General features: G+C 39.1%; 1 protein-coding gene across 3 annotated transcripts in view; it reads left to right on the forward strand.

The window, feature by feature from the left end:
• CARD10 (caspase recruitment domain family member 10) overlaps positions 1-27401 on the forward strand; it is a 738524-nt gene that overhangs the window by 420896 nt on the left and 290227 nt on the right. For all 3 annotated transcript variants that reach the window (XM_044067420.1, XM_044067404.1, XM_044067414.1), the window contains exon 5: positions 17144-17323. In XM_044067420.1, coding sequence (XP_043923355.1) covers positions 17144-17323 — 180 coding nt within the window. The remainder of the gene's footprint in view (positions 1-17143; positions 17324-27401) is intronic.

Below are 27401 nucleotides of genomic sequence, written 5' to 3' on the forward strand. Positions count from 1 at the left end.
GAAACAAATAAAAAAAAAAAAATAAAAAAAAAAACAATTTAAATGTTTCTGCATGTGGGCAAGCCCCCCCCCCTGCACCCCCCACACCCCCGCTACTTAAATATTCCAACTCAGAGATCACACTACATTGAGGAAAAGGGAAATCTCTCATTCCACGCTGTATGCAGATCTCCGTTCACAATGCCAGGATTCCGAAAGTTCGATCATATGGTCTCGGCAATATGAAATTCGATCTTTCAGGATTTCAGCATTGTGAAGTGTCCCCTTCTGCCATATATCTTGGAAAGCGTATGCCATCCTTCCTCCTAGCTAAAAATAATGTATTTCTTTTAAATGGATTTAGTCTAGAGCCACAAAAGATTTTAAAACAACATACATGTCATCAGCTTTCTTGCCCTTTCAGATTATGATGTATACAAATTAAATAATTAACTTTAGATATGAGATATCTTCTAAGCTCCTTACTTTGATAGCTATCATGATAGCTATACCTGGATGATTTTATACACCTTGCTATTTGTTTTGCCCTTCCTGCTCTTCACTTTAAATTGTCTCCATCCTTTGCATCCTTCTTTGCTGTTGTATCGTTTCCCCTTTGCACATCAGTTTAGCGGTATAATCATTCTAATGTACCCTTCCAACCCAGCTTCCAGTGTTATCACTCATCCTCTACCAGATAACTTTTCTCCAAGTCATCTCTTACTTCATCACTCTCTGTTTTTATATATATATATATATATATATATATATATATATATATATATATATATATATATATATTTCTGCAGGGGAGCTTCACCCCCCCTCCGCACCCCCCTACTTTAATATTCTCACTCTGAGATCACACTACAGTGGGGAAAAGGGAATTTTCCCTTACCCGCACTGTAGTCCGATCTACCAAACAGGCACACATACACGGAAGCGCTTTTCGATGTCAAGTGCTTTCGTGTATGTGTGTTCGATGTTTTGTGATTCGGACATATGCTAGTCGAGCATGTGTCCGGATCCCATATATATATATATATATATATATATATATATATATATATATATATATACATATGGGTCTACTTCACTTGATGGAAAACTCATTTGGAAGAATTTCATTTGACTGAGACCAAAATACCTAATTTTCAAAAGACTGATAACTCATTTCACTGAAACTCATTTCACTGAATTTTAAGCCATATACATGATGTGGGTTTCCCTTCACCTGTGACTTGCTTGTGATAAAAAGAATTACTGTAACTTAAAGTGCTGACTGTCAGAATACTGATAGTCATGTAGAAAGTAGTGTTGTAGTGATTTTAAATGTGGGTCTGACTCTTTACATTTTTATGTGAAGTATCTAAAGTAATATGGCGGATGTTTTGTGCATTCCCAGCTGTAGTGGCAGCGTGTAGAGTACTGTAAGGCAATTAAAAGGTATATGCCCTTTTCCCCACTGTAGTGCGATCCTAGACTTAGTATATATAGTTGGGGGGTGGGAGGCACAGCCCCCACATTGGGGGTGTGGGGGGCATAGCTCCCCACCTAGTTTGGTTTTATATTGTCCAGTTTCTGTTAAGAGGCTAAGTAAATAGTTTCATGCCACAGTCTCATCATACAACCCCGATATTATGATCCTCACAGACACCTGGCTCAAGCCTCACATCAAGGATGACTCCATAAAACCACCTGAATATAACATCCATAGAGCTGGCAGACTTAACAAAAGAGGAGGTGATGTTGCCCTACTCTATAAAACTAACCTAAAGATCCAACTCCTACAAAAAGAAACCCCAGACTTCAAAAATGCAGAAATACTTCCTGCGAAACTCCTCATAAATCAGCACAAACATCTAAACCTAATATGAGTTTATATACCCCCAGGCAGTAACCTGACCACCTTAGAATCAATTCTCCATTGGACTTCTCACTCCCTGCCACAAGAAACCATCCTGCTAGGTGACGTTAACATCAACTGGAACACCCTCCAATCTCCCACAACTACTACCCATATCAACCTATACAACTTTACCCAACTCATACAAATACCCACCCGATTTAACAAAACTTCAAAAAAAGAATCACACTAGATTGGATTCTCACTAATCACCCCCAATTCTCAATAATCACCCCCAATTCTCAATAATCACCCCCAATCTGCCCTTCAGTGTGGTACACTACCCAACTCACTAAGTGACCCCAATCCTACCTTTATCCTTAGGCAAAAAATCAAAACTAGTAACCCACCAACCCTTCTTCAAACCCATATATGAAAAAACTTCCCCATTTCTCACTTCTTAGATGCCTTAGAAGCAAGCAACTGGTCTCCCATAAAAACCCTTCCTCTCAATCTAGCAGTCGACTACTTTAACTCCATGTTTCTAAATACCCTTCACCACCTAGCTCCACTTAGAACAGTTAGAATCCATAGCAACCCAGCCCCATGGCTTCAAAAATCCACATGATTACTCAAGGACAGGGACAAAGCTTGGAAAGCCTGGCATCAACTCAAAACACCTGCAACTAGGCAAGCCTTCCTTGATCTCTGCAATAAGGCAAAAAATCAAATTATGTCAGACAAACAAAATCACTACATTTCACTGCAAAAAACACACTGTAACAATCCACAAAAATTCTGGGCTGCAGTGAACAACATCCTTCAGTCTGGTCATACCTCTACCCCCCAATATAGTTGGATCTGACACTGACATAACATCCAGCTTCAATAACTACTTTACTTCCTCCATACTTAAACTTATTAATAATACAAACTCCTCTAACCCCCTCCCAGCCTTCTATAGGTCTAAGAAATAATCCCCCATTCTCACTCAAACCAGTTCCACCATCCACTATCCAAAAGCTCTTATCCAAACTCAAACCAACCACCCTCACCACAGACAACCTCCCAGCAGAATACCTTCAGCTTGCCTCTAGAGCCATAGCCTACTCTGATTCCTTACTGATAAACAGATCCAATACTGAACACACCACTCCATCCTTATAGAAAACCTCTTGTATCATTCCCCTCCACAAGGGTGGCCCTTCCATTGACCTCTCCAAATACCATCCCATAGCAATCCTAGTATCACCCCTATCTAAGATTCTAGAAAGATGTATCCACCGCCAACTCAACTCCTTACCCATCTCCTCAACAGCAATTTTTATTATCCAAAACCCAACACAGATTCCGTCCTACTCACAGTACCACCACTGTCCTAATTAACTTCACCAGCACCATTAACACTCATAGAAACCAAGGTCAACTAGTCTACACTATCTTCTTGGATTTATCCAAAGCGTTCAATACAGTCTCCCACAACAAACTCTTAACCTGCCTCTCTGAGCTCAACATTAACAACCACACTATACTATGGTTTAACAGCTACCTTGACAACCACTGCCAATCCTTAAAATGGCTCAACTCCCTATCCAGCCCACTCACACTCACAACTTGTGTACCCCAGGGTTCTATCCTCAATCCCCTTCTTTTCAACATATTTACAAACCAACTCCATCTAGCAACTTCCAAAGCAGAAATAGTGCAATATGCAGATGACACTACCCTAATCTGTTCCACACCAAACATACAGCTCCTTCAACAATACATCCAAGAATCCCTAAGTGACATAGACAATTGGCTAATCACATCTCAACTAATTTTGAAACCAAAAAAAACCCAACTCATGCTATATCACCAAACTAAGAATAATGACCCTTTCAACTTCTCTATATAATCAGCCAATAAGACCATTATCACCACAGTCCCTGAAGCTAAAGTGTTAGGACAATTGACCAACAACTCAGATTCAGCAAATATATATCCCTTACCCTCTCCAAAGTCCACAAAAAAGCTAGGGACCTTATACAGCAGCAAAAAATACTTTACTTCTGAGTCCAGAATAGCTATAGCCCAATCCCATCTCCTATCTACACTACTCTATGCCTCACCAGTCCTAACAAACCTAAGTAAGGCTAACCTTAATAAGCTCTCCACTTGTATAATATGTGCCAGGTTTGCAACCAGTTCCAAATCCCGTTCCCACCACTGCCAATCCTTACATTACACCTGCCTGAATTTCCCAACTTATTACACTACCACCACTGACTCAAGCTTGCTCACCAAATACTGTGCTACCCAGAAAAAAACCCTGCCCTAGCTGGATTACTAAACTTCTATAACACTATTAGACTGCTATGCTCCAACAACAAAGCCCTGGTCGAAAAAGTTCCTTGCAAAAATAGCTTACATGAATCTCTCTTCCCCAATGAAGTTGCTAAAGTCTGGAATACCCTTCTCCCTGACATTAGACTTCAAAACAACAGCCCAACTTTCAAGAAACATTTCAAGTCATACTTCCTCAATAACTGGCTATGTAATTGCTTTGGCCCACCCTAGCCCCCCTTCAACACCATTTACAGTTACTATTTCCTTAAGCTGCCCTAAGGAACAATTATTCTTGGACCCCTATCAATTTTACTTTGTTCCTCTGCTGATATTTTCTAACTGCAGTTTGTTTTCTAAACATTTTTAAAGTTGTAATTGTTACTTATCAATAGTTACTTTTTAAAATGCTTATTTTTTGATTAACTGTGGATACTGTTTCCCTTTAACTGTTGTTGCTGATGTTTGTACTACTGTCTTAATGTTAACTACTGTATGGAACTTTTCTCCCGGGGCCTCTGCTGAAAACGGACACAAGTTGCCCAGTCGGATTATCCCGGTAAACAAACATTAAATAAATAAAAATAAAATTTAAGTTCTGGAAAGAGTTAGTCATTGCTGTTATAAGTGTGCATGTCTATGGTTTAAAATTTAGTATTTTGAAATTCAGCATTGTAAGCTTTCAGTGAAATGAGTTTTCAGTCTTTTGAAAATTAGGTATTTTGATCTCGGTCAAATGAAATTCTGCCAAATAGATTTTCTGTCAAATGAATATATGTATATATTTATATGTACTCATCCCCCACTTCTCTTGTCGGCTGTTAACTGCTCATTGCTGTCTTTTTTTTATTTTTTTTGCTCTGCTGGTTTTTGGCTATTGTGTTCTCCGCTCATTGCACTTTACTATTTGATCTTCCTGATAGTTTCCCAGTGGTCCCTTCTGTTAAGTCAATAGTATTTATTTGGGCAACTATTTTGGGCACTCCTTGGTCCTTGTGATCACCTTAGTTACAATGCTGGCTATTTTTTTCTAATATCAACTGTATTACTGTTTGCACTACTGCTAAATTCTTTCTCTACAGCTTGTCTTCCTGTGTAATTCTACTAGCAGTTGAACCCTGTCCTGTTAGACCCATTTCTACATCCTTGTAGCATGTGAGGATATGTGCTTGCCTTTCTTACTGATGCTACACTGTTGCTGCCTGCCTGACCCTATGTGCTATACTTCCTGTTATGCAGAGCCTGGTGAACAATTTTAAAATTTTAAATTTAATTATTTAACAAGATATGCTAAAATTTACACTAAAGTGACATATTTACCATCGTTTATGGTTATCTATTTTGTTTTTTTGTTTTTTTTTTCAGAATGATTGACTGGCTAGGTGAGTTTTTGCTTAAGCCTGTTCATTTTGTGCCTGGAGGTCTACACTTACGGAGGGTCCATTCTGCAAGCTGGTATACAATAACAATTTTGACTATGCACCTGGTTCCTCTAGCTCTTAAGCTGAAATGGTCATTCTTTCCTGCCTTTTTGAATTACCAATCTTGCCTGTGGCTTTCCTTTTCTACCTCTAGGCTATCCCTATCAAACTTCTCTGTCTTTTCTGCAGTGTCTGACTGTCCTGCACCGCTCAGCCTTTCCTTTGTCCTACACTCCCTCTTCCACATTTCCTTGTTGACCCTTCCCTCCACCTTGACCTTCCTCCTGCCTCTGCTTCCTTCTGTATGTCCATTGAACCATCTGACAATTGTCTAATCTTTTAATCCTTCCCACTTGCTCTGATCCAATATTTTCTCCCTTCCACTTCATTTCGGTACCTCTGCCCATCTCTTTTTATCCCTCAACTCTTTTCTTAATACCTTTTCCTTTGCCAGCACTCTGCCTTTTCCTGTCCTCCCTCTCCTTCCAACCCCCAGTCCGTGCTGAATCTACTGATTTTCCTCCCAAACTGTCCCAGCAAGCTAAGTTTTGAGAAGCCATTGTCTTGCTCTTTTCTGATTCCACTGACTAGCCCACTCTGCCCCCCCAACAAACCCCTGAGCCACAGTAATGTTCCACACCCAACATACCCAAGGCCTGTCGGCCTTTTTCTACTCTGCTGACTATTCTCTGTAAATGTTAATAACTTCCTTCTAAATGCTCTGTCACCAATGTAGCCTTCTATGCCTGTTTTTGCCTGCCTTTACAGGTATGCACCCATGCAGTTGGAGGAATGTAATTTTATGCAGGTTGCTAATTGCTGGAATAGCCCCAAACCATTCTGAGGAGATGTACCCACATAACTCAGCTTACACCTGTTCCTTCTGTTATTCTCTGTTTTGCTGACTTCCACTTCTTTAAGATTAGATTTGTCAATGGTACCTGATTTTTCCAAACATGTATTTATTCTTATAGATTCAGACTATCAGTTACTTGAAGGGGTATTTAGAGCTAGACATGCCTCTCCAAAAATGTTCTTCTTGCAACAACATAAACTTCATGCTGTACTGTCAATGCCTCCTGGTACTGTAAAGTTCTAAGCCTGACCAGCTTTCTAAATTCTGAGTGTTATTTTGCCTCTGTAGCCAAAAAGAGGGTTATTTAATCTTCTAACATGCCAATTTTCAGAATCATAATACTGTGTTTTTGACAATGATGCAGACCATTGATTGAACCATGTCAACAAAAAGTGTGGAATTTTCAAGTGTGGAACTCTGAGGCATCATGAAGTTCCTATTCCTGCAGAAGAAAGCTCCCAAGGAAATCCATGAATGTATTATGCAAACACTGAGTGACAAGTACCCTTCGTACTCAGCTGTGAAAAAGTGGTGTGCAAACTTTCAGCATGGAGATTTTGCGACAGAAGGTGCAACAAGGTGTGGGAGGCCTCAGACAGTGTCAGCTCCTGAAATTGTTGACCAGGTCCATGACTTGAGTTTGGCAGATCAGCGAATATCAGCTAAAACCATTGCTGAGACACTACAGATACCAGGGAATGTGTTGGGATTATAGTCCATGAGCAGATGGGTATGCAGAAGCTGTCATCCACACAGGTGCCCAAATGTTTGAATGCTGACAAAAAAAGACATCAGTGGACACTTCCAAGTTGATTTTGTGGCATTTCATCGAGCTGGTGCCAACTTTTTGGTTACATCACTATGATCCTGAGAAAAAACAACAGCCCTTGCAATGGCAGCACTCAGATTCACCAAGGCCAAAGAAGTTCAAGACCCAAAAATCAGCAGGAAAGGTCACAGCCACAGTGTTTTAGGGTCAGGAAGGTGTTGTAATGACTGACTGTCCTCTAAGGGACCAAACAGTTAATGCAGAATACTACTGTAACTTGCTGTGCCAATTAAAGGAGGAAGTAAAATAAAAAAAGGAGAGGGAAGCTGCAGAAAGGAGTTGTCTTTTTGCAAGACAATGCACCTGTTCACAAGGCTGGCAAAATGATGGATGTTTTAATGAAACTGGGGTTTGAGTGCATAGACCATCCGCCCTACTCACCAGATCTTGCTCCATCTGACTATTTCCTGGTTCCAAACCTTAAACAGAGTTTGAAAAGAATGATTTTTGAGTGATTTGGAGGTGATTGTAGCAGCAGAGCATGTTTAGGTGACCAGACTTTATTTGTCAGGTTACAGAAACTACAGACATGATGTGCCAAGTCTGTTGAACTTTGGGGAGAATATGTTGAATAATGTGTAAGTCTGATGGCTCCACATCATTCCTTTATTAGTCGGGCTTAGAACTTTTCAGCACCCCCTCGTAATATGAAGAAATGTGATCTGGGGAGGGAGGTGTCTCAGGTAAAGCAAAAGTTATTATGACATGCTCTGCAAATATATTGTAGTGCAGTTGGATTAACCAGAAATGAAATGGCAGCTTTATACTTACCATTAATTTCTGTATTCAGTTCAATTAGTCATTCAATGTGCAGGCTTAGAGGTAAAGGGAAGATAAATGATAGGATTTCTGTTTCTCTATAACCTGTGTTAGAGATTCTGATTTCATATGTTGACAGCTGACTCTTCTAATACACCTTCTAGTGAATTACAATCCCAGATCTGTTGGTTTTATCTTAGAGACAACTGAGATGTGATATTCAGCACCATTTACCCCTAATCTGTAGTTCATGTTTGCCTCAAGCCCTTCTTGATCAATTTGAGTGCTCCAAATGAATAAGTGAATTTGTGGGATCTTTCTTTTCTTAATTTAACCCTGCGCAATTCTCATTTTAGGAAAATATAACTCACCCCAGTGAACGGTTGTGTACCCTTTATAAGTGCAGGCACTCTTCTTGAGCTGTATGCTTCTGAAGCTGTCAGTGGTCTGTTACTGACTAAATTATACACCATAGCTAGTACACAGGTAGTTAGGATTATCACACTGCATATCCACTCCTGGGATATGATCTTGCTATGGTACAGGAGTCTGAGTGCCTCTGATCCTAAAAGCCATATTATCTGCAATATTATGCTCCTGAAAGGCTCATGCTTGGTAAACTGGTCTGAGAGAAAACAGACAAAAAGTGCTCCAAAATGCAACCCCTCCCCCCACAACAACGCAATTAAAGAATCAAAAACCTCCTTGGATTAGAGGCCAGGGCCCACTACTTCAGCTAAGTCTGGGGGCCATGTTTGCTGGTGAGTGCCTTGTGGCTGGGCGACCACTGTAATCTGGCTTTGTTATGCCCATAAAAGTGGCATGTAGCCACTGAGTGAGCTCATCACCTGCAAGATAAATGGCACGGGTCAGGTGCAATGCCAGTCAAGGGTCAAGAAAAATCAGATATACATTAAGATGAGCAAGACCTGGCAACAGAAACTGGATGTTAGGATGTGGAATATAATCTCTCTGCTGGAGAACAGATCGGTGCTGGGATTGCTGACACATACCAGCTAGATTTAGTTTGTCTTACTGCCAGGGGAGGCTCATGCTATTGGTCTGCAGGACTGCAGCCCTCCCACATAGAAATAAAAGAAATAAAAAACATTAAATATAAACTTTAAAAATATATATATTTTTCTATTTTCATGGAGTATGGGAACTGCCGCGCATGCGCGGACACACTGCCCTTCCCCGTAGATGCCCAGGAATCTCTGCGAACTCTGACTGCCACTCAGGCAGTCCAGATGCAGAGAAGGTATTTTCTGCCCTGCAGATGCTCAATGCCATGCAGTAGACAACCGCACAGAAGAGAGGAGCTCCGGACTGCTTGAGCCACAGACAGGACCAATCAGGAGTGAGGTAAGTTCTCCTGCAGGGAAGCGTTACATCGAGTGTGGGTTTGCTTTGCTGTGAGAATGGAGGTGGATTATGTCAAGGGTTTGCTGAGAGAATGGAGTGCTTTCTGGGTTTGCTTTGCTGTGAGAATGAAGGTGGATTATGTCGAGGGTTTGCTGAGAGAATGGAGTGCTTTCCGGACCCATTTACAGGTAAGGTGTGTGTGTGTGTGTGTGTGTGTGTGTGTGTGTGTGTGTGTGTGTGTGTGTGTGTGTGTGTGTGTGTGTGTGTGTGTGCAAAAGCTTGTGTAGTTGCAATCTCTGAGTAAAGTCTACTTTGGAGATTATTACATTAAGCAGAAAAGTATATGCATGTGTGTTCTTACACATGCGAATTGTGGACCGAGGGAGGCTTGGACTCTGCATATATTTTGTTTATTCAGTATGCTTGGCCTGCCAGCAAAAATCTTATCTTATAGCTTTGTTTTTGATTTAACTTGAAAATATTCACTTTTTATAGCAACCATTATTAATATGACAGAATGATCTGCATGTTGTAGTAAACTTGGATATTAAAAACAGTGGCTTAATATATCAGTCTTCTAATTTATAAGAGAAACTGCCAGGCGTTAAAATATGGCAGTCACCATCTGAGCAAACTTTTGTGCTTTCTGGGTTGGAAATTGGAATACTCAATGTTATTGAGATAATGCCACCGTGCATTCAAAAGAAAAGAAACATTAGGATATCTGTTTATAAAGCAAAACAGCAGAGACAGAGCAGGCAAGATACAAATTAATATGATGTTTTTTACCTGGGAAACAATCAGGTTATGCAGGTGTTATGGAAATTGGAATTCACAGTATAGTCTGCAGTTTTCAAGCTAGTGAATCACAGATGAAATTGTGGACTAAGGAAGGGAAGTTATAGGACTACACTGTCAGACAGCACAGTGCATGTGCAACTGAGCAACACCTGAACACCATAGAATGCTGATGGATTGCTTTGTCTAGCACAGATATGGATGTCATCAGTGTTCTATGGAATGACATAAAATAACATGGCACATAATGTCACATCCTGGGTTACACTGTAGTACAAGTAAACAGACTGCTATAACCAAGCTTGGCTCACACCCACTACACTGATGCAACTAAGCTCCTGCCAGTGGGAGCAGGTACTGCATTTGATCCCGTTATTAACAAAATGTGCTAATGACAGTTCAGATATCATCTTAACTGCAATTGCCACGTGTGTGTGTAAAATGCCTGGTGGCTAGAGCAAACTCACCCCAGTTGCTACATACTGGTGGCTAGAGCAAACTCATGGTGGTGTGTAGGGAATACCTGAGGCTTGAACCCTGTAACTTGTATGCAGGTGTTAAGGGCCTGAATTCCCTACCCACCACCATTTGTAAAACATTTGCAGATTTTTGCCTCATATTTGATCTATTCTATTCCTCATAATATCTGTGGTTTCTAAATGCTTCAACACTTGATATTTGATGTTGCAGTGGTAGCATTGCTGTCTCACAACTGCAGGTTTTTAGGTTTAATTATTGGCTGGGGTGCCCTCTGTGTGGGATCTGCATCTTCTCCCTGTGTTTGTGTGGGTTTGCTTTTGTGTCCTCCCATGTTACAAAGACATGTCTGCATTATTTCTTCCTGGGCCTCTGCTGAAAACTGTTTTTTTGTTCCAAGTCAGACTGTCCTGGTTAACAAATGTTAAATACAATTGACAGGCATTTGAATTTCAGACTTCAGGTTTCTGAATGTTTAACTCCTTGCCTATTTGATGGTGTAGTGGTAGCATTGTTGCCTCACAGCTATAGGTCTTCTGGTTTCATTCTTGGCTGGGGTGCCTTCTGTGTGGAGTCTGCATCTCCTCTCTGTGTTTGTGTGGATTTGCTCTAGTATCCTGCCATTTTACAAAGATGTGTCTGCAGTATTTCTCCCTGGGGATCTGCTGAAAATTGTTTTTGTTCCGTCAGAAGTAAAATTGACAGGCATTTGAATTTCAGACTTCATATTCTTCAGAAAATACATAATAACACAACCTTTTATTCTAGCAATTTTCTAAGTTTATAAGATGAATATTTGAAATTTGTCCCTATTTTTGGGACTGTATTTCCCCATTATTGGCTTCGTCCAGGTTTTTTTGTGCTAAGGTTGACAGCTATGGCAAGAACTGAATTCAATGAATATGTTTGAGGGCTGTATTCCCTCATTACTGGGTTTGTCCAGGTGTTTTGTGCTAAGAGGTTGACAGCTATGGTGAGAACTGAATTCACTAAATGATAGCCATTTAAGTTTCAGTCTTCCTCTCTTTCACAAAGCAACTGATCTGGCGTAGTGGTATGTTGCTCTGACTGTTTTGTACAGAGACCTTGGCAGCAAAATGTATGGTGGTAACACAGCATTTTTCTTTCACAAAGCAGCTGATTTGGCATAGTGGTATGTTGCTCTGACTGTTTTGCACAGGGACCTTGGCAGTAAAATGTATGGTGGTAACACAGCATTTTATTCTGGCAACTTTCCAAGATTATACAAGCAATGTTTAATGTGTCCCTGTTTTTTGGGCTTTTGACACCCCCCTCAATAAATTTTGGCTTTTTCCAGATTTCTTGTGCTGCAAAGTTGAGATACAGTTGAGTATTGAGTAGATTTTGCAAGGAGCTGAGAGCTGTAGGGGAAGAGAAGTTTAGTACTGCTTACACTAAGCTTCCTTGCATTGTTAATAGCACAACAGGTTGTGTACTTGCTTTTGATGCAGAAGGCTGTGGGTTCTACTACCACAAGAGGTGGATGCTGCCGTACAGAGAATTTCTTCCTTTTCGAAGATACTAATTATGAGGCTGTAATCAGTTTGCAATCCATTTCCTATTGCAATATTATTAACTAATATAGGCAATTTATTCCTCAGGGGCAACAGACACTTTATTTTTTGATGAAACCATGAAATATAAAGGGTTTGCTAGCAGCAACCACTTCATTAGTTACATATTTCTTTAATGTGGAATTATTTGGATGACTTTTACTACTTCAGAGATTGTGCATATTTACTGATAATGGTGGACTGTAGAATTGTGCATATTTACTGATAATGGTGGACTGTAGAAGTTTGAGTAGACTTTTATGATGGAAATATTTAAAACTGGGCAGTTTTGTCATTATGGGTGCATGCATTTTGTTTCATTGTTTACTGGAAACATTTTCTGAATTGGGCAGTTTGGTCATTATTGGTGCGTGCGTTTTGTTTCATTGTTTAATAAATTGAAAACGCCCTCTAACAACTGTACTGTATTGTACAAGGAATATAATTTAGTACAATCAGGAAGGTGTATCAAAGAGCACATGTATGTTTCATATGCAAGGGGCCTATGATTTGAAAACAGCCCAGAATTAATCTTTATCTGCCACTGGCAAAATGTATTTTCTTTGAATGTGGGTTTTAATGAATGTGAGTTTCAAGGGCAGAGAGGTTTTAATGCCAAGTATTTTTTCATTGTGAGACTGCATTGCTTTGTTTAGCAGATGTCTTAGTGTTTTGTGCTGTAAAATGCAAAATAAAACTTTCAAATGAAGTCCAAATCATCATAGAAGTAAAGCAGTATGCACATTAGTGTTTTTGGTAAATGGAGTGAACTAGTCAAGTAATGGATCACTGGAATGGCTGCAGGGGGGAGGCTCCATTAGACCATGATTTTGTGAGGGGGAAGGGCGGCAAACTCAGACAGCCCCAGCTGAACTATACCTCCCAACTGTCCAGATTTTCAAAGAATTAATAGATTTTTGCTTCTTATTTTTGGTTTGTTCCTCATAAAATTTATGGTTTTCTGGCAAATCATTTAGGAATTAAGTCACTGAATAATGACACACTGAGTTTCAGACTTCATAACCTTCAAAAAAATGCATGCTAAAGTAAGACATGTTATTCTATCAGCTGTCTCAGTTTATACAAGAGCAATTTTTAATACTGTTTATATGTTCCCCCAATATATTTGGCCTTGTTAGTTTTATTGCATTAACAGGTTAAGAGGTACATGCAAATAAATTGCTTTATAGAATTAGGCAATGCCAAACCTCTCAACTGTCCCCGATTTTGGCTCAAAACGTTGCTCTTCCCCCTAATAATCCCTCCGCAAAATAGCAATTCTGGAAGAAAACATGGAGGGTTTACAATTAAGAAATAACTGTAATAGAGTTATAGATTACTTTTATTTCAGAAATGCATGTAGATTATTTTTTGTCAGCTGCTCAGGTTAGCAGTACTAATATTAAAGTGTCCCTTCTTTGACAGGTTCCCAGCTGTATTGTATGGCTATTTTATATTTTTGCATCACATTTGGTCCATTTTTCATAACATTGTGTGTGTGTGTGTGGGGGGGGGGGGTTGGCAAATCAGTGGCAAATCATTAAAGACTGAAGTTAGAAAATAATGACAGACATTTGAGTTTCAGATTTCATACCTTTCAGAAAATTCATACTAATGGAAGACCTATTCCATTATCTTTTTAAGTTTATAAGAGCAATATTTAAAAATTGTCCTTATTTTTGGGCCGTTGTCCCACTTCTTTGTATGGCTTTGTCCAGATTTCTTGCACTGAGGTTGAGAGGTATGAAAATGTGTCAGGGCCATCACAGTCAGCCAGAGACATTTCAAATTGTGACATACTTGTTGCACCCCACTCCCCCATGTAGTGACTCTGGATGTGTCCAAGCAAGGCAAGGAGTAGTTATGCAGTGTAAATGTGCAGAGTATCCCCCCTTCCAAGGTAGACACAAGTACTACAGTGGCTTTTCATCTGTCCTTGATTTTGCAGAATGGTCTGGTTTGTCATATTTTTGTACTGTTGATTTATGCTTATTACTCAAAGTGCCTGTTGCTCTGTGTTTAATTAGCAATGCTTTAATGACCATCAGGTAAGCTTGTCTGAGATCGTAAGATGCAAGTAAGCTTTAATAAGCATACTGTTAAAGAATTGCCAACATTGAAAGCCTTTCTGTTGTTGCCATGCAGAGAATACTTGACTAGATAATGTATAAGCCTTGGGTATTGAAATGTATATGACAGTATTTGTAATAAAGGACAGGATTACATTATTTTAAGAAGCTCATTACACTTGTTCGAGACTTCCAGTCATCTCTGCAGGCTTTACCCGTAAACTAAACAGAATGCCAATCATGTGTGTTCCATAACCTGTACAGTAATCCTTTAAGCAATGTATCTTGAGCTTGTTTCTTGTTTGCTTTTCATTTTTTACTTTGATCATGTTTTCCCCATGAAACAAGTAGATAGTTGTCAGGCAGCTGGTCTTTTTTGGATAAGAAACATTTTTACAAGTGGGGGCATCACAGAGATTTCTACTTTCAGTGTGTTACTTGGTACTTTAATAAAGCTGAATATAAATTATAATTAGAACTATAGTGCAAGGAGAAATGGTTTGAGTTGAGTGCTGCTTGTTTTTCTTATACTTGATTTTGACTGGCATTCCAGTAATGTATTTAAAAAGTAATTTATTTTTTCATGCCTCACAGCCTTTTTGTTTCCATCTAGATATTAAGTAAGCTGTCATGCAGCCAATGCATTGAAATAATTTTATTATTCTACACTTCATTTTGTCTTGATTGGACTCTCATAATGATGGTTTGGCACCCAGGGCAGCATATTTAATTAAAGTTAGTTTTTGTGGTTTTGAGCACAGCTCCTCCCCTTTCTAGTTGGCCACACCCCTTCCCATTGACCCCACCCATTCAGCTGTCTCCTGCAGCCCTCCTTTGATTTGAAGTTACCAGCCGCCACTGCTTACTGCTATACACAGTATTAGCTCTGGAGCCAGGCTCTATGAGTGGGATAATCTTTCTCTTGCTTTGGAGTGATCCCCTGAAGAGGCCATTTATGGCTGTAAAGATTTCATCAACCATCTAGCTCTGTACTGTACATGTTGAAATCTGTATCAGTAGATAACTAGGTTGCCTCAAAGTGAACTTCAAATTACAGAAAGGTAAACTCCTTCTGCTGTTTGTGCTTATGCACCTAACAGCTATTCAGACTGGTCTGCCACTGCTGAGACCATAGATAGGTATGTTGTCTGTTAGGATGTCACCTGCTGGCTCTGTAGTACTGTTTGGAGACTTTAAGATAGAATGATGATGTCCCACCACCTGACACTTTATTTTGGCTGCATCAGCCGTACCCACCTCGCCAAAAACTCAGGTGGCTATATATCCCTCAACAACACTAGCACATCATGGGCATTCATAATGGGCTAATACAGTGAAATCAGCAGCAAACATCATACAGACACATGCACAATGCTTCTGCACATCAGGATGTATTTTGCATGCACATGTCACACTTGCATGAGTAGCTGCCTGGCATTTCAGAGCATCATTGGCTACTGTTGATGCAGCCATGCTGAAGTATCAGGTGGCTACACATAAGGAATTCCTTCAATGTTCATGTGGAAAATTATAGAGACAGTGCGTGATTGGGAGGAATGACATGATTCATCAAAATCCAAGTGGTGCATTTTTTCTGGACTTCCCTGCTGTTTACTTATTGTACCAGAGCACCTTGGGCCAAAGGTGGATGATCAACATACAGGCATGTTAAAAAAATGCAATATTTTCTGAACACTTGTGTCACAAAAGGTGCTGAGCTGTAAACAGAGCATTATGTGGTGATGAGCTGGGTCAGACAGCCGGAGCAGCAGCTGGACATATGCAAGATGGTGTTCTGGGAATGCCTAGCTGATAGTTCTATGTGTAGGATGAGCAATTTGTTCCAAATATGTGGATCCTTTCCAAGAGCTATATAGTTCAGGTGGGAGCTATGAGTTGTGGAAACAAGGTGGTTGGTGCTTGTGATGGCACTAACCCTAGCAACTGCTCTTGGACACCTGTGGTGATGGAAAAGATAGGGCTAAAGATAGAGACCTTTCATGCAGTGCTAGCAGGGAGAGGTGTCTCCAGATTTAACTTATAGGTTTTGACACAACAGGAAAGCAGCAGCTGTGACAGCCGCTGAAGCAGAGTCTCAGGTATAAGAGGAGTGTGACAATTCCATCGAGAATGACTTTCATGTTGTCTCAAAGCATTCTGGCAAACTATCCTGTGACTCAGGAGGGGGAGGCATGACACTTCCCAGGCTTTTTGTGGCTAAGGAGAAGAGGGGGTGACCTTAAAGTGTGGTACACTGTGTCTAACTAATCACCTGTCTAAATGGAGACAGAACTTAGAACTTACATACATAACAGAGTCTGGACATTATTGAGACACAACTTATTTGTAATAGATCCAAAAGGTTTTGCTAAATGCAGTTCCAAAACAGAATAAGGAGCTAGTACCTGTAATGGGGGAAACATATCAAAGCATGCAGGAGGTACATAATATATGTCATCAGCTACGATATATACACAATAGCATAAGAGCTAATACCACATATGGGCCTACTAGACTATTTCCCAGTAATCACAATGATGTCTTTCACATGCATCACTTCACAGGGTGTAAAACTGTTTGGGAGCATTCTTGAAAGTGACTATGTGCAGTCAGTGAGTTGTTCCATTAAGAAGTAGTATGTGGTAAGGTGGCACACAGCTAAAGGAATGACACCCATCACAATTTGAAATTAGTTCCAATTCAGAGGCATTTACTTTAAGTTTTCAGCATGCATGGCAGAAATTATGAAGCTATAAATATAATGTGAAGGCGCTCATTTTAATCCAAGTGCTACCATATTAAACTATATAGAATTAACAATATTTCCTGCTGTATGTTTTGACAGGTGGATCAGCTGAAATTCAAACTTAGTGCAGCGGAAGAGGAATATAATCTGATGAGGATGCATTCCACAGAGCGCATCAGTGATATGAAAAAGATAAATAAGAAAGAGAGTCTGGAAGATATGCATGCAGAAAATGACAAGCTGAAGTCTACCTTGCAAGCATTTCAAAGTACTATCCAGGTAATCACCTACAGGCAAGAGAAAATGCAAAATGGCAAAAAATGGCCTTTCTAAAGCTCTGAAATAATTAAATTGTGATGTCAGTTGTGTATGGTGAGTTTCTAAAGCATGATTTGCTGTCCATGACTGTGATTTAGCATGGCACGTGTTTCTGATCCTTTGCAAATTGCTTTCCTTACCTAATGATCAATTGCAAATTGACAAAATTAAGCTTTTAACTATGTAGTTTCTGCAGAGTGGCATTCAGATAAAATTTATTTCAATAAAACAAAAATATATTCCCAACTGCGATGAAAATAATATGGTTTAATGTAGAAAAGTACTATCTGATTTTCGATAAACTAAAGATTGGTGTTAGCTTTGCAAGTTCTAAAATTCAGCTATGTAAATTTGATAACTGCAATACTGCAATGCTTAAAATCAGTTACACACACACACACACACACACACACACACACACACACACACACACACACACACACACGCACACTCTCTCTCTTACAGACATCTGTAATAATCCAGATTTCCTACACTTCGCCATATAATTGCCTTGTCACTGAAAAGCAGATATCTCTACTATGTTGGGCTAAAGCCTTTCCTGTTAATTTCACTTTTGCAGGAGTCCCAAATCAGTCTGCGTTGCTTCATCTACTTTTCTGCTTCATGCTTTACCATGCTGATTAGGTTATACTTAGCAGCTACACTTTAAACATTATTTTCATAACAAAACATTTTCACAAAATAACATTTGTTTTGAAAGAAAAACATTTTCATAACTTTTTAAAATTCTTTCAAAGTTCTCTGTGCCACACAAAGATGCACACGTGTGTATGTGTAAATATATATATATATATATATATATATATATATATATATATACACATAGAGAGAGAGAGATATGAAATATATTTTTACACACATACATACATACACCTACACTCACACACCTACAATTATGTATTGCTAATAAACTCACATAACCTCAGTACTAGCATTAGCTTTGTAAAGAAACATATGCAGTCTAAGTTTATATATATATATATATATATATATATATATATATATATATCTATATATATATATATATATATATATATATATATATGTATATATATGTGTGTGTGTGTGTGTGTGTGTGTGTGTGTGTATACGTGCATGTGTGTGTGTGCATGTATGTAGCAGGCCAAAGGGTGAAAAGGTCAGACAAATAAGTCATTTTGCAAAAATTACAAGAAAGATCCAGCAAAGCTAGTGTCTTCACAGTGTAATATCTTAAATCTCCTGTATTGGAGGCCCATGAGATATATACAAATAGTTTAGTGTACTGACCACAAAAATATTGAACCCTGGCCCTAGGTTTGAGCATGTGCATGTGTGTGCCTTCTGTGGAAGGTTGGGCAGTGGGCTAGCACCTTGATACCATAAAACTCCACTGCCAATCAATCTGCATACCATTGATCTGCTGTGCTGACCCCTATTGGGAAAAGCCGAAAGGAGAAGAAGACATCAATGGGACACATTAATTGAATGCTAAAATATCAGCTGAGGAAACTGCATGACTGTTCTGTGATTTGAGATTGTGATACAGTGGGCTTCGGGAAGCTGGTATTTTCCCCACTGCTTTGCAAACTTGAAACTGGAATATATATGCAGCAGGGGGCATGGGTGGTGTGGGAGGGGTTGCCCCTCCACACAAAAGAAGATGTTTTTGTTGTTGCTTTGGCATGCATATATATATATATATATATATATATATATATATATATATGGGTCTACTTCACATGGTCAACATTTCAGAATGTCGAAGACCATATGGCTGAGACCACATGATCAACATTCAAAATGTCGACCATGTGGAACTGGCATCTACATACAGTGCAGAATGGAAAGATTTCCATCTTCCGCACTGTAGTACGATCTCATAGTTGGTATATTTAAGTTCCGGGGTGAAGGCAAGTTATTGTTTTTTTTTTTTTTTTTTTATTACATGGCCGACATTTCGAATGTAGATTATATGGTCTCAGCCATATGGTCTTTGATATTCTGAAATGTTGACCATGTGAAGTAGACCCATGCATATACATATATATATATATATATATATATATATATACATATATATATATATATATATATATATACATTATATATTATATATATATATATATATATATATATATATATATATATATATATATTTGTGTGTGTGTGTCTATAGTAGCATTCAATATTTCAATATTGCCATCTCAACAATATGGGAATTGATATTTCTACAGTCAATATTCTAAACTAGACCCATCCAAATGACCCCTTAAGGATATTCCAGTTTGATATATGTATAAAACCAAACAGCCCACTCCAGTAGTTAACTCCAAAAAGATGGTTTATTAGTTTGTGGTATAATAAATAAAGAGGATTTTCAGAGACATTTTCAGAGACATTGTCTCACCTTCTTCATTTTTCTTCCATCTCACCTAACCTATACAATACTTCTATAAAACACAGGATCTCAACTAAACACCTTCTACAATATATCACTCCCCAATCTACTATCTAACAAAAAATCTCTTTCTTTACTCCCTATCTCTACCTAAGTGCAATTTACATCTTAGAAGTGATGATATTTATTTATTTATTTATTTATTTATTTATTTATTTATTTATTGCACTTCTTGACCAGGATTGTCCAACTGGGTGCAAGACCCCTTTTCAGCACAGGCCTAGGGAGAAAATCTCCAACTGCACTGTGGTATTTAAAATGATAAAGGAAGGAGGAACAATAAAACAAAAGAAACTTGTGATGACAGAACTGTAATGTTGATAATATGGGGTAGTAACATTGAGTGGTACCATAATAATAAGGGACTACACTGACAAGATTATATAAAGTCAAGGAAGAGAATTAGTAGTGGAGGGTGTTAATGGAGAATATGAATCATGAGAGTGATAGGGAGAGTGAGAGAATGGACAGCTTGAATATTGCTGAGGTACATAGGTTCATAGGTAGGTACTAGGCTATTGTCCCAAGGGCCTATGCAAGCCTAGCCAACAAGGTTCCCTGGCTTATGCCACCCAAGAAAGTTATTTTCCTGTGCCACTGACGAGCAGAGACACAGAAGTGATCCCCAGGGTGTATTGCCTATTTCCCATCCACTCCTCAAGATTTTTCTTGAAGAGTGCTAATGAATAACTTTGCTTGACATAGATGGGTAGCCTGTTCCAGAGTATGGGAAGTCTCTGGGACAGGAATCTATCCCTCCTGCATGCCCTGTTTATTGTGGTGACAAGGTTTAGGTCCCTAGAGCGTGTAGCTCAGAGGCATTGGGATTTCTTTAGGTGTAGCATGTCCAACAGCTCTGGGCTTGACATAGCTTTATATGTTAGGCAGAGATCACCTCTAAGTAGGCGATATGTTACGGAGTAAAGCTGGAGTTTTTTGAGGTGGTCAGTGTTGGGCATTTGTTTGAGTCCAGTAATCCTCTTTGTGAGGTACTTCTGTGGCCTTTTCAGCTGCTGCAGATGTCTTGTGAGGTACATTCCAAAAGGGGCGTTGTACTCTATAGTGGGTCTAATGAGTGATGAGTAGAGGGTAACGATGACCTCTTTTTTCCTGGATGAGAACCCTTTTATGATGAGGTGTGCCACGTAGAAGGACTGTGGCGATGTGACTATCAAAGGAGAGACTACTGTCCACCTGGGTCCCAAGGTCTCTTATCACGCATTCGGTGTTAAGTAGATTGCTGCCTATGTGGTAGTTCATGGGTACAGAGTTTTTACCAAAGGGGATGACACTGCACTTTTTGGCATTGAGCTTGAGGCCATGGCTCTGACACCAGGCATCTGTCTCAGAGAGGTCCTTCTGTAGGATGTTCACATCATTTGTGGACTTAACTATGGCTCCTAGTTTGCAGTCATCTGCAAAGTTCGTTAGCCAGAGACCTTCTGTGTTAGCCTGAACTTCAGAGAAGTAGATACCAAACAGGAGCGGGCCCAGGACAGAACCCTGTGGTACTCCACTTGTCACTGGTTTGAGGTCAGATTTGGAGTCTGCAACTTTTAAAGTGTGGGTTCTGTCAGTGAGCCAGTTGGCAACCCATCTTGTGACGTAGGGATTTATGCCTAGTTTATTGAGTTTAGCTATAATTCGAGAATGGGGGATGGTGTCGAAAGCCTTGGCAAGGTCAAGATAGGCTGTGTGAACCACTTTACCCTCATCTACGGCTTTGGTGACTGCCTCAAAGAAGTCGATCAGATTCAGGAGGCATGATCTTCCTTTCACAAACCCGAACTGGGCGGGATCCAGAGTCTGGAGGTTACCAATGTCTTTGTTTATGAGTTCCATGATGATACGTTCCATGGCTTTGCAGACCAGGCTCGTCAGGCTAATAGGTCTATAGTTCCCGGGATCAGTGGTGGCTCCCCCTTTGTGGAGTGGGATAATTGTTGCTGTGTGCCATTCAGTGGGTGCAAAGCCTGATGTGAGGCTATTATTGAACATGGTGCTTAAGTGGGGAGCCACTTCATTCTGAAGTTTGTGTAAAACTCAGCCTGGGATGTTGTCCATTCCCATGGATGCTGTGTTTTTGGCTTTAGAGAGTGCAGCTTTCACCTGTGTAGTTGTGATTACAGGGACTCTGCATTCTTCCGGTATAGATATGGGCCCTTTAGGGGGTGGGGGGGGTTAAAGTTAGCACTAAACCTATCTGCCAGGATGTTGGCAATATCAGTTGGTTCTGTAATGTTCATGCCTTTGTGCTGTAACTCAGAGCAGATCTGGGTGTTGCCATTGAGATCCTTGACATAGCTATAGAATGCTTTGTGGTTGTCCTTGGAATTAGTGGCAATTTTATTTTCGCAGCTACCTTTGGAGGATCTTATAAGGGATCTCAGCTTCTTACTGAGGCTGACCAGGGAGCTCCTCCACTCATGGGATTTTACTCTCTTTTGCAATACATGAGTATCTGAGAGGAAAGGAGTAGAACAGAATATGTCAGCTGGGTATGAAGCATTTGCAGATCCAATGATTGGATAGGTGTGATTTCAACTGCAGTTTGAATGATTTAGAATGCCTTGTCTGTTTCATTGAGGGGTATGGAATTCCAGGTCTAGCTGGATGGTTAAGAAGAGGATATTACCTGCTACGTTGATGGATTTGGTAACTTCTAGGAGGAGTTTGTCAGATAAGCACAGAGATCTAATTGGTGTGCATTAGTGAATAAGGGTTGAGAGAGTTGGACAATTGCTAGTTCTGTAAATGAGGTTGCAAGTAATAGTGAGCTGGGAATAGGATAGGTAGTGGGGGAGTTCAAGTCAGTTCAGCTCTTTGAGTGCTGTACAATGATGGGTTTCATGAGGGTAGTTGCTAGCAAATGTAGTTAACTTTGGATAGCATTCTTTGAGCTTTGTAAGGTATTTGGACAATAAGCTGGTGAAAACTGGGGTGAAGTACATCAGGTTTGGAAGAAGTAGTGTCAAACCTAGGTGTTTTCTGAATGAGCCAGTAACGTGTTGTTTGATTGTGCTGAGGAAGCCTAATTTCTGGTGTTTTTTTTTTTTTTTTTTTTGCTGTGTCTTATATGTGGTAATCAGACTTTACATGTTCATTGATGTGGATGCCTAGAATTTTAGTTTGCGGGACAATTTCAGTTTTGGTTTTGTTTGCTGATACTATGTCAGAAGAAGCTTTTTGAGCTGAGAACTGTCTTGGTGCAAAGAAAATAAATTTACTTTTTTGGGGTTTAAGGAATAATTGAAAAGAAAAAGAATCTTGGGTAGCTTTTTCAGTTTTTTCTGAATTGTAATAACTAGATATGAGGGTGGAGTCATCAGCATACTGGTTTATAGTGGATGACTTTTTGGCCTCTGAGAGATTGTTAATGAAAATATTAAAGAGCATGGGACCAAGGATGGAGCCTTGTGGGACCCCAGTGGATATAGGGAGAAATCTCTGTGCCATTTAACAGTTTGTGATCTGCTAGATAGGAAACTTTTAAAGCAGATAATGGCACTGTGGTTAAAACCTAGGTTTGAAAGCTTTTGAAGCAGAATGGTATGGGAGACAATGAGACAGGCTTTTGAGAGGTCAAAAAACAGTGCAGATACAAGCTCATCTTCATTCCCAGGTCAAAGGATTTCCTCATCTTTGATTTTTGGTTTTAGCCATGGTTCAGTTAAGATGAGTATGCTGGGGGATTGCTGGAGTATCCAAGCATGGGGATCAACTGCTTTATTACAGATGCTTTAGTTATTTATATGAAGGATCTGTATTGAGGAACAATCTGTATTACAGAGAATAGTAGTGGAGGTGTTAGGCTTTTGATTGTGTAGTTATGTAATATGACCAGTTATGCAGTGGTTAACAGTACGAATTACATGTTTTGCTGGTTAAAATTGTTCCTAGGGTTGGTTAGTTGTGGGTTGGAAGCTTTCATAGCTCCTTGGTTTAGGTGTATGTCCCCATCCATAGTGAGCTTTAGTGGAGTATCGGTATAGTTTAGTTGCCAGTTCATGATTGGAAGTTCATTGTGTTTTGTTTTAGTTTTTATGGTCTGAAGAGGTATGTGAATATGTATATGAAGGAAAGTTATGGGATTGTGATATAGTGAGGATTCTGTGGTGGCATGGTGATATGCAGAGTTGAAGTTTGGAGAACTAGGAGGAGAGGTAAGTGAAGGGGGGAATGCAGTTTAGAAGGATGTGGCCTAGTCATAGAGGAGAGACAGGGATAGCAAGATCAGTACTTGTGACAAGAGCATATTGGTGGGTGCAGAGAAGAACATGCAGTGGGGTTAGGGCTAGTGGTTAAGGTGAGGTGAAGTCAGGGTTGTTATGTAGGCAGAGTTGAACTAGAACAGGAAGAGTAGTGTCAAGTGTAAAAGCAGAAGTAAACCCAAACCCTAGACCTAATACAATCAGAAATTCCAACTGTACACTAAACATTTTCAACTCCACCCACCACACACTATCAAAAATGTCTTCACCAAGAAACCTGAAGATCTGTAACTTAGGTATGCAAAGCTTATTTAATAAAATTGCCCTCCTCCATGTCTGGATGCTACAGTATATGCCAGATATACTAATTCTAACAGAAATATGGTTAAAACCATGTACATCTAACAGTGAATTCCTTCCACCTGACTAGAGTATTCTTCGACAAGACTTTTTCTCCAAACAAGCAGTTAGCATAGCAGTTTATTTTCTGTAACAAACTTTTTATTATGCCTATACTTAAAAGATATTCCCAAATTTTTCCCCAGAAAATCTCCTGGCCTCTACACTTTCTGTTCACAGAAAGAAAAAAAATATTTATAATCGCACTGTACATCCCACCAAATAACACTGGTAATATTCCTATAATAGGGGATATCCCAACCTGGATTGCTACCAGCATAACCTATGGAACTGTAATATTTGGAGATACTAATATTAACTGGTACTCTTATAATCCCGAAGAAAACTTGTCATAAAAAAAACATTTATAAACCATGCCAGCTGTAGTCTTTCACCCACCTAATAAGAAACTAACCAGATTTGATAAAACTTCCAAATCTGAAACAATGGAATGGGTACTAACAAATAACCCTAACAGTATATCTCCATCAGGAGCGCTATCTGATTCTCTAGGTGACCATGACCCAACATACGTAATTCCTACCCACACTACCACCTACAAGCCAACATTATACACATCCATACGAAGTATCTCCAATTTCAGCAAAGATACTTTCATAGATACTATAGCCCAATACAACTGGAATATTCTAAAATCTTTACCCTGGGTGGTGCCACTCAACACTTTAACCAGATATCTCTATCTATTCAAAATTCACAAGCCTAGTTAGAAAAAGGTGTATAAAATCCAACCCCATTCTAAGGTTATCACTACCCACTAACCAACTAATGAAACAAATATATATATATTTTTTCAAATAAAGTTTGGTGCACTTGGAAAATTAACAAAACCCCACTCTGACAACAAAAGTATTGTACTCTAAAAAGCAGTACTAAAGCACAAGTTATACTAGACAAAAGAAATCTTCACTAACCATAAGAGTCTTTATGCAAACTCTTCACAAAAATTCTGGTCAGGATTATCACACTTCCTCAAACATAAAATATCATCTGAACCCTGCCTAAACCCCAATAAATTCAATTACACCACTGCTTGTGCCTTCAGCACTCATTTCATTAACTCTCCAATTATGTAAACCCAACAACCAGTACTCTACACACTCCTATAACACTTAGTATTCCCAACCCCTTTCTTACATAACCTAAACCTACATCAAAAATTCAGAAATATCTTTCTGTGTTACACCTCACTATCTCACTGTGCTATCCTCAGAAAGTCTACTTATTACTTCAAATTGGTTCCTAAAGCACCTCTATATCCAATAGTAATACATTCAGGAATATTATATTCCAAACATCTGGAAGCAATCGTATATAATACTGCTCCAAAAAGGAGTTTCCTCAAACGAACATAACAATTTCAGACCCATATCCTATCTTCTCTAAGAATCAGGAAATGTGTATCCATTCCCAGCTATTACAGTATCTGCTAACAAACTCATTTCTCTCTACATCCCAGCACTTTTCTAGACCACCACACGATACTAACTCTGTTCTTTTATAGGTCCATAACTTCATAGATACTTACTAGGTTATTGATTTTTGAGTATCTTATGAATCCTAGCTTTATATTCCCATGATAGTTTTAGCCCTTATATTTTGCATACAAATAACTCAGAGATAGGCCGAATGAGTATCTGGTGGGACATTTACATGTTTCCCCTATCCATGAGGGACAAGGACACTAAACCAGGATGAATGTGTGTCTTTGAATAGAGCTAGAGAAGTATTTTATTTTATGTGGAGTAGAAGATAGCTCCATAGACATGTTTTTCTCTGTGACATAATCCCTTCACTCCAACATGCTCTATTTATTTTGCAAAATATATTGAGATACCTTGAGCAGGTGTTTATGATTCCTTTCGACTTGTGAATGTGTAACAGGTCTGCCTGTTGAAGCACTATAAACTAGGCACTTTTGATAAGTAGCCTGTATGATACTGAGAAGAAGGGGACAAGGCCTTGAGATGGTTTACATAGTTTTTGCAATTTTGGCCCTTGATTTTTCCTTAGTGAGAAAGCATTGTGGTCATTCCAAATGTGGCAAATGTTTGGACGGGTGCACACAGAAAGAGTCATTATACTCAATGAGTGGCCTAATAAAGGCCAAGTACAGTGAAACAATTACAAGTCTGAGTCTGGATTCAATAACGTCAGATAGATGCTGTGCAATGAAAAGGGACTTCTCTACAACAGTGGATACGTGGTGATCAAAGGATAGCTCATTGTTTAAACAAACTCATGTTAGAAGGGTGGCTTAATGGTTAAAGTGTTTACCTTACAAACACCAGGTGTAGGGTTTGAGTCTCACAAGGGATAATTGGCTAGGCTTAAAATGGTTTGCAAGGGCAGTTAGTCTAGTACTAACCTATGAGTGAGGCACTGGTTAGGCAGGTCAGATGTCAGACAAGAAAAGTTTATTGTAGACGCAAAAGCACACTGACAGCAAGGTTAAATCCACACAAATGCTTTAACTGTCTTCACTGCGTTTTTGTCTTATAACTTCATCAGATGAGCATACCAACAGTTAAAACTCTGATTATATACAGTATTTAAAAACCTAAAAGTCAGTGAAATAAATTGATTGATTAAAGGAACCATGAAATTAAAAGGACCAGTGCATGTCTAAGAAGTTGCATAAAATCACTGTTTAAAAATCACTATTTTAAAAAAGACTGTTTAAAAAGGCTTAAAAACATTCAAAACATACACATTTGAACGTTATTGCATAATAATAAATGCATACATTTATAAAAATGTGTAAAATAATAAGTATATAAAATAATAAAAGTGCATCTATGAATGCAATGTGTTGTATCAAAACCTATCGAATAGCACTATCTACTGACTAAGTTGTAAATTACATTATCATTCAAACCAGGGTATGCATTTGATTCTAAAATTAATTGCCAATATAATTCCCTATATTCAAGATGGGTTTCCCAAG

Source organism: Protopterus annectens, chromosome 1.part0 (assembly GCF_019279795.1).
Source record: "Protopterus annectens isolate FY-2018-M chromosome 1.part0, PAN1.0, whole genome shotgun sequence".
Lineage (NCBI taxonomy): Eukaryota > Metazoa > Chordata > Ceratodontiformes > Protopteridae > Protopterus > Protopterus annectens.